Here is an 11,504-nt window from a genome sequence, read left to right as displayed (position 1 = left end):
GTTTATCAAATATAAAATATGAACATAGTTTCCGGTGATATTGTAAGAGGTTAGTTCTTAAATTTGCTGAAATTCTATTTAAAACAACTTTTAAGAAGAAACCAAACCGAAGGCAAACAATTTGTCATTTAAATCTATATCGATAAATTACAGCAGCATGTCATGCGTAAAAATGCACATGACAGTTAAGTAGGTCATTTCTTTAATGCGATGATGTGTCACAGAAAGCAAATCCGATAAAAGAACGGCATCAATAATTGAAATGGAACTATAAAGATAAATGTGGTATCAATTTTAAATGAAGGATTAGGTCCCAGTTGACATTGTACTTCAACAGTACACTGGTACATTTCCATATACTGGTATTCTATCTGTAGTGAATTTATTTAACCGCGGTATAATTTACATCAAAGCAATATATCGCAATTAAGTCGATATATGTTCTTTAGGATATAACGTTTGTTTAAGAATCTGTACACTTCATTCAATTACTTTGTATTTGAATCAGAAAGCCTTTAAAAGGATTAAAATATTAAAGTCCCTTTATTGTTTAAGGAAGTAAGCTTATTTTTATTTACATCCAAATGACTTCTTTTAACCTTTAAATGTATGTTTAACCACCAAAAAATGCATCGCAATTACAAAATGCAAAACAAAATTGAAAGTAACTTTCAGTATAATCTACATTTAGCACAACGTTATTTCAAAATTTGCATATCACGTGACATTCTAAATGCCTAAAATTTTATGTTGCTATACATACTAATGATTTTTTAGGTTTAATTAGTTTCCGAGTTTATGAATCTGAAAACACTTATTTCATCATCTGTTCACTCTATAATATCAAAATTGCACTAGTATAGTATAAAATAATAATGTTGGTTTTAGTGGCCAGGCTTTTTATCAAACCACTTGATATTTTGATGTAAAGCAAAATATGTAGAATCACGTGATAATGTCAATCAACCAATTGCTCAACAACAAATCTGTTTATCCTTATATGAAAATTAAAGTCATCAAAACAACGATATTTTAGCAAAGGTTTAAGCTTGTGGTGTCTTAGTTATAACACTCCTAATGATTTGCCACATTCTTTGTTTCATACATTTCACAATAAAAAACATGAGCGAGTACCAATCTGCGATTTTTCACTAAACAACATTGATATTTTTCAAACGAAAATACTTGCATCATTTATTTTAGAAACATGAGCTTAAATTCTTAGATATGTGGAATTTCATTTAAAAATGTTCAGTATTTCTATAGTAATTTCTCAAGTCCATTCCGGCAATAGGGTAGGTACTTTTTGCATAGCATTATGCTCCGCCCACTTATCTACCTCATTAGCATATATTGAGTCAGTGATCCAGTTTTCGTTCCCAAACATTTCTTTTTACTAAAGCCTCCAGCGGCCTTTGGGAATTCATCACACATTACGTGATTCTCAATCATTGATATATATTCACTTGTATTTATTTCTCTAAATATTGAATCCTTAGTGGCACTAAAGCTTAAAATAGATTCTAAAAAGTGTGCATTAAATATTTACTAAAGTGATATTCTGCAGAACTGTGAAAGTTCTGCACCACTGTTCAGGAACAGGAACTTCTATAAACGGTTACAAGGCATAATTCAAGCAATTCTAGTGCACTCGTTCAGAGCTTGAAGCTTAATGTGAAACCATGAAAAATACTGATATAATAGTGTTTCTTGTAGCATTGTATGCGCTTGTGTTGTTAGTTAAAACGTTTGATTTCTTGCCTAACCGTTGCCCTGACAATGGCGTAGACGTATCGGACAGCGTTTTACGTGGAACCGGTGTTTCGTCCTCGGTATTTTGGACTTCAAAGGCCTTTGATGTCATACAATGTTGGCGGTTTTGTGTCCGACGAAAACCTTGTAGATCGCTAACGTTTAATTACATCAGCAAAACATGCAATCTTAGCAAGAACACGTTAACGGATGGAATCACTCAGGCGGGGATAAGTCTCTTATACTCGGAGTTAGATTGGTTCTCATCAAAGGTCAGTGTTAAAAGTAATTAATCAAAAGTACAGATTATTTTTGTAGTTTATTATCGTTTAAGTTTTGGGCGTTTGAAATGAGTTATTTGCAAAGACGCTTAGATTTTTATACCGGTATAGTTCTTTTGGTAGTTATTATGTACATACACACGATAAGTATACTCATTGAATTTACGACATGAGTTAGGAAACACCAATGCATTTTTTTTATATAATTTACAAACAAAACTTGACCGAAAGTAAGAACATTGCGAAATAAAAATGTATACTATGCATATGAATAAATATAAAATAAAATACATAAGAAGAACGGAACGATTTTGATTTTGTTTTTTCCAAGCATAAAACAACCCGTGTTAAAGGCATGAAATATCTAGAAATAATCAAAAATTATATTTATTTTTCTTGCAATATTTTGTGATATTTACTTACTGATGGAATAACTCTACACATAGATGTGCACGCAAAAGCCATGCAAAATATGTATTGTATGTCTGAATGAGTCATATTCCTACTTTAATGAGTAAACATTCATTGTTTGTTTGCAAATAACGTGATGTTTATAGGCAAGGTTTCTGGCGGAGAAAAGATGTCCGCAAGGCTAAACAAAACACGTGTTTCTTTTGTTATCCTTACCCGCTCGACACCATCGTTACATATGTTCTAAATTTAATACATTATACATAAATCAACCTCTTCCATAACTTATCCAATGTGTTATACATATATGATGGGTCAAAATGAATTTGGACGTCTATCGAATGAGTCGGTTACTTCAAATTACTTGCGCCTTTGTTCAATGGGCTACAATCCAAATACCGTTGACTTGCTTAATGTAAGGTCTCGGTCCGCAACGAAATTCTCTTCTGTGTTATTTATAAAAAATAATCTAGTTGACCACTTTATTATGAATTTGCAGACACTATTTTCGCACAAACTATGAACACTTTGTTGATTTGACACCAGAAAACCATATCAAGATAGTTTCGTTTTTTTGCTATCATCGTTTCTGTACAGTCACTATCTATAACTTCCATGTGATTCAGTCATGGCCACATCTCTGAATCCACCCAAGAAAGAGGTCCTGCAATAAATCATTTAAAACCACATGTATGTCTTCAAATTTGATATAAATCTTGTCTACACTTTAAAATACATACATGAATGCAATGCGCACATCATCAAATGCTACCTAAATGGTGAGAAACAGTGTTCATAAGAATTACTTGAAGGGATACAACGACCCGGAATCATTTCGTTGTTGGCCGACACCGTAAGCGACAAGCTCGTCGTGCCAAAGACACCGAAGCTTTGCAAAAAAAAAAAAAAAAAAAAAAAAAAAAACGTATGTTGACATATCAGCTTGCGTACACTTGGGTTGGGATGATTGACATTAAACACATTTTTCTTTTATTGTTTTGAAGGTGCGACATTTATGTTAATGAAATGTAAGTATAAAACTTATGTATTTTTTTAAGAAAATTAACTATTTATCTTACATGAAAGGATTACGTTATTTCGCTCCGATCATGAATCCTTTTAAACAATAATTTTAACCTGTCTTATGTATAGATATGTTTCAATTTACTTTCTATGGAATAATGTGTAATTTGCTTAATTATATGCTTTTCGGTTGTTTTACAGATTTTTAAGGGAAATAGAAAAGGATGTTTTACTATCTCAAATGGTCTCATACAATTGACTCATACATCTAACACTTATTAGACGCGGTCTGGAGGCCGCGTCTATAGGGATACATGTTTGCAATTGTCAATGGGGAAGTGTATACGGATAAATTTTAGTTATAAAAAAAAGAAGATTTGTTAATGATATCAACTCTTATTCAACTTAACTTAAAATTTGTCGTCAATAACCGTTTTGATGCGTGTAAAACTTCCAAAACGTCATATAAAACGAATAAGCCTAATGTTTAAAACAGGAAATTAAAAAAAGTTATTCTCTGTGTTTTTGTAATGACTGGTCGCCGGTCATACGAGTTCGTTATTTTTGAAATTTACTTTCTGTGAAAAAGATTTATATACACGCTGTGGTAGTAAATAAGCATGTGAGAATTTACGGGCATATTGTGAATAATAGTTTAGATTATGCATTTGATAACAAATATAAGTGCCTTAACACGACATTAACTGACTATTTTAAATTTAAGTGATATAAAATGGAAGTAAAAAGCTTAATTAACACGATTTTACTAACAAACATAAGTCGTAATAACGAAATTAACACAATTTAAATTTAACTGATAAAAAATGAAAGTTCAAAGCGTAATTCACACGTTTTAAAACAATCATTAATGAATAAAAGAAGGCTGAAAAGGATCAGGCCGAAATGATATCTCGGCCGAATCGACCCGACACTAATACTTTTATCGGTGATAATGCAAGGTACCAGTCTAAATAATTCACGCATGCCTGAGACGACCGAGTAACTACGATCTAGAAAGTTGATTAAACCGTCTTAGTTCGGCTATGTCCGTGTTTATTCGGAATGTTAACAATTGTATATATTGTCACATGACTTTATTGAGCCAATTGGGTATCGATATTTTTCACGTGACACAACGATTCAGCATCCTCCTCCATCTTTTTGCGGGAAAAGACAACGCGAATACTCACGATGGTAAGAGGTGTTTTAGGACATTTTCAACAAGGGCAAACTTGTTTTCTCCATCCAATGCCATGCAATGTACAGCTATGACTCTGGTTGCATTATTGGCTTAATCAAAATGTTTCATGAACATCAATATATATATATTAATATTCAATAAAAACCATTCAGCCGCGTCTTTAATGCCTAACATCAACATTTGTCTTGTTGTATATTGTTTATGATTAAAACGAAATTGATTTGTTTTCTTGTATGATCGCTGAATTTAAGTATCTTCAATGTAGTGTAAAATAGGTTCATCCCGACCCGATGTTAGGGTGATTTGTGGAAACGAGGTTTACCGAATATCTGGTTATTTCAAGAGCAGAGGATGCCATGGTGTAAAATTGACTTAATGTACTCTAAAACGTTCTCTAGTGGGAGATTGAAAACAACCTAATAAAGTTGAGAATAATATATTTAGTTTTGATTGAATTTCCTTAAAATGTCTGTTTCTCGTGGTGACTTCATTTTAAAACCGAATACACGCATTGTTAGAGCCATCAATGTATTTGCGTTACAATTTAAACCAATATTTTCACAAAAACATAATTTACGTATGAGCTTTTCTGTATTAAAGGTTTGCTTTTGTTCAGACAGATTAGAGCTTCATAGCATGTGTATAATTGATTTTGTAAAATCGTTAAGTCCACTCAACATTCAAACGTTATTATAAGTAGATTTGTACAATATTCATATCGTCCCTGGCCCCTTTGTGCAATAACTTGAGACGGCCTGACTTCATTGTTCAGTGTTTCTCTTTAATGTCATGTTGGCAAAATACTTAAAAATTTATGATTCTAATGAAAAAAACAAACATGTTTATGGAAATAGCAGATTTTATCCAAGTGTTGCCTTAACTGTTCACCGTGACGAGATGAAAAGCAACATTCTTAACATCTGGTATGAATCTTATTCACACAGATTGTTGGCAGGAAACGGAATTTCACTCATGGGCAGATATCAGACAATTGATACAAAATCTTCTTCATATTAGTGATGCCTATTGAATTAAAGAAAAAGAAATCCTGCTGTTTTATATGAATTGATTATTACTTATTAGTGCTGTCTTTATATCAGTATGTCTACAATTTGAAAACCTTCAGAAGCTCAAATGTGAAATCTTCCCGAATATTTGTGTAAAACTTACTATGTCCATTTCCAAACAAATTCGAAAAAGGTCAAAAGGCTGAGATTTAGTTTGTTATTATTTATTTAAATGTTGAACATATTTAATCATCCAGCCTTGATTTCATCAACTTCATTCACCACAATTAAGCTTATTGTTTAGATATACAATGTACAACTTGAATTACAAATGGTTTGACGTAGCCTCGCAAAAATTCCTATTCAACCTTTGCGAAGTTATGACGAACCAATGCATAACAAGGCAACTTGCCGACAGTAACGCGAACGACTCTCAACTCAATATAGCGTAATTATACAACAAGCTTGTTTCAGATGGAACCCGACTGTTACGGCCGCCCATGTGGTGCCAACCAAGTGTGTGTACCGGGACTCCTTGCGGACGGGAACATAAATGGCTGCTCGTATGCGTGCCTAAACGTATCAGGTAAGAAATAATACGCTCCTGAAATAAAACCTTTGATCATATCATTATGAAATAGAGTTATCACTGCCAAACGCAAGTCACTTGATGATGCTAAGAATACGTTACGTCATTGAAAAACCTTTCAAATTCGTTATTAATTGCAACTCTATTAAATATTGCATAACATCTCTTTAAAGCTATTATTTAAATAAAACACGCGCACATTCACGTGCGGACTATGTTTTCAGTTCCACATCATCCACCTACGTATGTATAGTGTCTACAAGTAAATATAGTGTGCCTGATGACCTGGACATAGTCATATACATTGTTAATCACTTGCGTTCTGGTATGCTTGCATGTAACCTCGTGTTAATTCAAGAGCCATATTTATAATAAACATGAGTACATACAGGCAAAAAGAATAACATTAAAGAAAAACTTTGAATAAAATGTTTATAAGTTAATATTTTAAAGCGAATTATTCATTAAATGTCTCAATGTCATTCCGCACTGCAGAAAAGTATCGCTTGCCTTATTAACATAAAGTTATGCCGTTTAGAATAAAAAAAACTATTATATTTGTAGAATTATTTATTTTACTCCCTTGAACCACAAAATTATCGGCAAAATTGTTCGTCTATCAGGGCCTGTTTGCCCCCTTCCGGAATGGCTCAGTGGTTCAAGGACACCCGGCTCAGTAAACACTTTCAGTTGTAATGCATGGGAAACAGGTGGAGGGACAGCAACATGCGGCAAAGATCTGAAGTGGAACGCCACTGTTAAAAGATGCAGACGTACTGATACTTTTATATATTTATTTATTTTAACGACTTTAATATCTTTACCTCAACGAACAAGTTTTACATTTTGTTTTAATTAAAACTCATACTATTGGTTGATCAGAAAAGTAAAAAATAAGCTACTGTTAAAGCGAATTGTAGGAAAAAAGAGTGTACTGTTTCAGTTAATATTAACAAGTAACGCTTTTTATTATATGAAAACTATATATTAATGTATAGCCTAGGTCAGATTTAGAGTTAAAAAAGGTATGCCCACGCATCTGACTGAAATAAGGTTTGGCATCGTCATATCTCACAGTGTGACTTATCATTTGTTATACTATAGAATGTGTTGAATTACCACACCGCCTTCATATTGTTTACCAGAAAAAGCGCCGCTCTAATGGTGAGGCGATCAAACCTGCAGCCTATCATATGACATTCAAAAGATTACCACGTATCCGCAACCCTAAGCTATCACTTTTCTTTACAGCCATTTTAAACCTCCAGTGTCAGAGTGATGTAGTGTGTGCACCAATCAAAGCCCAATGCCGTAGCGGGAGATGTGAATGCGGAACTGGCATGTCATATAACTCCACAGACAATTTATGCGACGCAAGTAGGTGGCTGTTTATTGAAACATATTTACCTTAGACAGTTAAGACATAATTGTAATTTGTCTAGAAAAAATATCCAACATAGAAACCAAGGAATGCCATTGATCTTTGCCTAAAACTCGAAAGCACGAGCTATGTTGTGTATGAGAAATTTAAGACATTTCGTCTATCCCTGATACTAGGACAATACATGCTGTAAGTAGAGCAAATTTGGTCGCATCATATAATGAAAAATACAATTAAAACGTGTTAAGGCCAAAGGTAAGGGCCAACACTACACTGAACGAAAGGATACAAATGCAATATAACAAACGCATTAAATAGCTTTATTAATAAGTGATGTGACTACCGCCATGGAACGGTTAACATAACACGAACTTACTGGGACGCAAGTGCACTTGGGGATTTAACTAGTCGAAATGCACACTGCTTCACATTCGTTCAATCATTGATCGGTACTTATAAAATTAATAATGCAAAACTCATCGGAGCTAGCGACAACTTAAAAGCAGTAAAAAGAGAAAGTAAAACATTTTCAACTGATCATGTAATATAAGGTACCAAACAACCTGTCAGCAATCGACCGAAACAGGCTGATGCAACAGAATCAACTTTAAAAGGTACGTTGCAGACATTCATTCACAGCCATCTGAAAAAAATCCCGCCTTAGTAAATTCACAGTTTAAAATTACGTCTTTATATATTCTAATAATTAATGCATCGTTGTACAGACCAAGAGGTAAAACAAATCAAAAATAGAGTAAAATAACAACAAAATATAATATGCTCCCGAAATGGAATGAATATGAAACCTAACCGAGTTGCTAATTGGCGGTGACTAAAAAGTTGTTTCACAAAAGCTTTAAGTACAGCCAGGGCTGTATCTCTTCAATTTAAAACTTGGTTGAATTTCGCCTGGACGTACAACAAATCGTGAAACAAACAATTATAGTGTTAACATGCGTTTGATTACCTTAAAAAAAATGCTCAAAGCAACACATTCACAAGTTTTGAAAAACTATTGGAGGCTACAGTACAAGTGGTAAATGTTTAAAACATGGAGTCCAACGGCATTACAGGCAATACTGTCAAATGATCGAATGGCAATGAAAATAACTCAATATAACTTCGAACTTAAATGAATGAAGAAAACAAGTGGCTTTGTCTTGGAAAAAATAAATCTTACATATCCGAGTGCATCGCTCGTCTCAGTTGTATTGGAAACGGTGTTAAGAACAACCCATTATCACGAAAAAAAATATTTACGTACGCCAACGCTTTCATCGACCAAAAACAGTTCAGAAATAATTACTTCGGATAATGAAAGCAAAAGTGAGACATTCCCACTGTATTCAGAGAGAATAAGTGCACTATTTTGTCAAGTCTAACGCTTCATTCGGTCGAAAAATGGCATAAATGTCATGAATGTTAGTCATTGAATTTCGCATTATGTTTTTTCTGAGAGATTATCAAAACGATTTGTTAGTTCTAAACTTAATGTATTATGATAACAATACCGTTATTACACCATTCTAAATAAGAATTTCAAACGTCATTGAGCCGATCTATATGCCTCTTAATAGGTCAGTATCTTAAAACATTCCGATCTCGTCAAAGTGTATGGCTATTCATTGAATTACGATTTCAGCTCGAACTAATTTGACCCGATGATCAGAGAAAATTTAATTTGAGACAAATATCTTTCAGTGACCACGAAGAAAGTATGTAGTTGTTAGACCGATTATATAATGACACCAGGTAAAGTCGTATGAAGGACCAAAACTAAACATGTTTTAAAAAACAACAACATTTTTTTATTTAGTTTTAAGTTTCAATATTTAGCAAGCATTAGTCAACTATCCGTCTAAGTATGTTTAGCTGTAACTAGGATTTGAGCAAATTAAAATAAAGATGATTTTATCAAGGAATGTTTGTTTTACACCCGCAAAAAGATCCTTCCTGTAAACTTATAAAAAGCATGAACATTTGAAAAGTTTAAATATTTGCCTTCCCCACCAATGTTTGCTCTGTGGAGAAACTCTGATTGTGGATTTAACTAGAATCCTATATTACCTCTGATCTTAAACTGAAATTGTCAATTAAACTGTTTTGATGTTGATTTGTTAAAATAAGACTGTCATTTTCAATTGATTTTAACGGCGAAGATATGTTATCTGTTTAACAGCTCCATGTCTCAACCGCGAATATCTCGTTAACGGGGCCAATCCGGTTTCCGATTCCCAGCTGTCAGTGTCCTCGGTATGGGAAAATAATGATCTTGTATGTGGAACTCTGGGTACTCGCTTACACACAATGGCTTTAGGAACGAACGCCGGATCTTGGTGTGCTCTAGTGAATGACAAAAACCAATTCATACAGGTTTGTGGTTACAACTTAGACATTCTACTCTTAAAACAAACATAAGTAGCTTGCCACTTCGCGCCATCCGATAATAGTGGATATGTATGACACCCAATTAAAAATATAATGTTTCGGAAGGGGACAGTGAATTATGACACATTTAAAAAATATTTTCAACATAGATATTTTTTGTGTTAAACTTACATGTGTATTCTTGATAAATTCTATAAACAGAATGATAGATATAGACTACTTGTAAATCATAATATATGGACATTTTAGGAGAAGATGGAATTCGTCCTCGAATGTAATACAATGTTGACGTATTCGTTTATTTATTCGTAATGGCGGCATTAACTAGAATCTACTTTAAGTGAGACTATTTGATAAAAGTGTGTAAACAGATTTACAGAGAACACCTTTTTCAAACAAGTCAGTTTCAAATATGCAAGAACATACATCGTTATTAGTATGCGTGCATGTCGAAACAATATACTGCGAACACAGTTGGTGAAAATTTAAATACAAACTCTTTTTAGAGCCACACGGTAAAAGCCCAAAAGAAGGTCTCGTTACCGGATACCACGCATACCCTCGTTTTTTGTTATTTCCTTCAGCCCCGTATACTTGTGAATAATCCTTGTATCTATATAACCATCTGACGCCCTGATAACGTTCTGCCATCGATAATTACACTTTGTCAAAAATTCAATACTAAGACAGTGTCGATCACGAAAAGGTATTAGTGCTCAATTATATCTTGCATTTTGTAGGTCCAGTTCAATAGTCTTGTTAAAGTAACAGGCGTCGCTCTGCAAGGTCGACCACACAACGCTGATCCAAACAGCCCTTATCGAAACTGTTGCAACCAGTATGTTACATCATATAAATTCCTGTACAGTCAAAACTGCATCAACTTCACTGTATTTCCAAGAGCAGACGGAACGGAAATGGTAAATATTCTAGAGTATCAAATAATAAAACTGTACAATGTTTTAACACATTTTTACCCAAACTGACCAAATAATGGCATTATAAACTGCCAAAGATCGGTTTGGTATTCTGTAACGAGCTTTTCGCTTTAGAAAGGCTGTCATGTTTACGTCTGTTATCGTTTCTCTAACGTTTTAAATAATGTTGATGATTTTGCATGATTAAACTTGCAAACAATGTATTTAAACTTGGGGAATATTTACTGGTGCACATGAAAGTGTTTTATATCAAATCACTTTGTATTACATGTAACGGGTTTAATCTTCGAAATCCAGCTCTTATTATTTGAAATCTTAAATTTCGATTTCGGGACTTTTTTATACAATATTTGTTTTAATGACAATTTTCAAAAATGTGTTCCGGTTGTCATTGCTTCACTCGCCCGTGTAAGGCGTTAACATTTCAGGTGATTTAATATGAAGGGTTAATGAAAGTATAAGATAATGTCGTCGATTTGACATTATTTTACATACGAGTTTCACATGTATAAACATATATTCAGGTTTTTCAT

The 11,504-nt window shown here is 33.5% G+C and overlaps 1 protein-coding gene across 1 annotated transcript; it reads left to right on the top strand.

Annotated features, from left to right (window-relative positions):
- Nucleotides 1-1,973: 1,973 nt before the first annotated feature.
- On the top strand, nt 1,974-10,311 carry LOC128224393 (uncharacterized). Its single transcript, XM_052934218.1, has 6 exons — nt 1,974-2,024; nt 6,150-6,261; nt 6,888-7,037; nt 7,516-7,641; nt 9,825-9,935; nt 10,283-10,311. The coding sequence occupies exons 2-6, from the start codon at nt 6,150-6,152 to the stop codon at nt 10,309-10,311; spliced, it is 528 nt and encodes a 175-aa protein (XP_052790178.1). The 5' UTR covers nt 1,974-2,024.
- The last annotated feature ends 1,193 nt before the right edge of the window (nt 10,312-11,504 follow it).

This window comes from Mya arenaria, chromosome 17 (assembly GCF_026914265.1).
Source record: "Mya arenaria isolate MELC-2E11 chromosome 17, ASM2691426v1".
Classification (NCBI taxonomy): Eukaryota; Metazoa; Mollusca; class Bivalvia; order Myida; family Myidae; genus Mya; species Mya arenaria.
This window is presented reverse-complemented; position numbering and strand designations above follow the sequence as displayed.

Coding starts and splice junctions, on each gene's coding strand:
- LOC128224393 (XM_052934218.1), top strand. CDS start 6,150: ATGGAACCCGACTGTTACGGCCGCCCATGTGGTGCCAACCAAGTGTGT. Junction 6,262..6,887: donor TGCGTGCCTAAACGTATCAG/GTAAGAAATAAT, acceptor TTCGTCTATCAG/GGCCTGTTTGCCCCCTTCCG. Junction 7,038..7,515: donor CACTGTTAAAAGATGCAGAC/GTACTGATACTT, acceptor TTTTCTTTACAG/CCATTTTAAACCTCCAGTGT.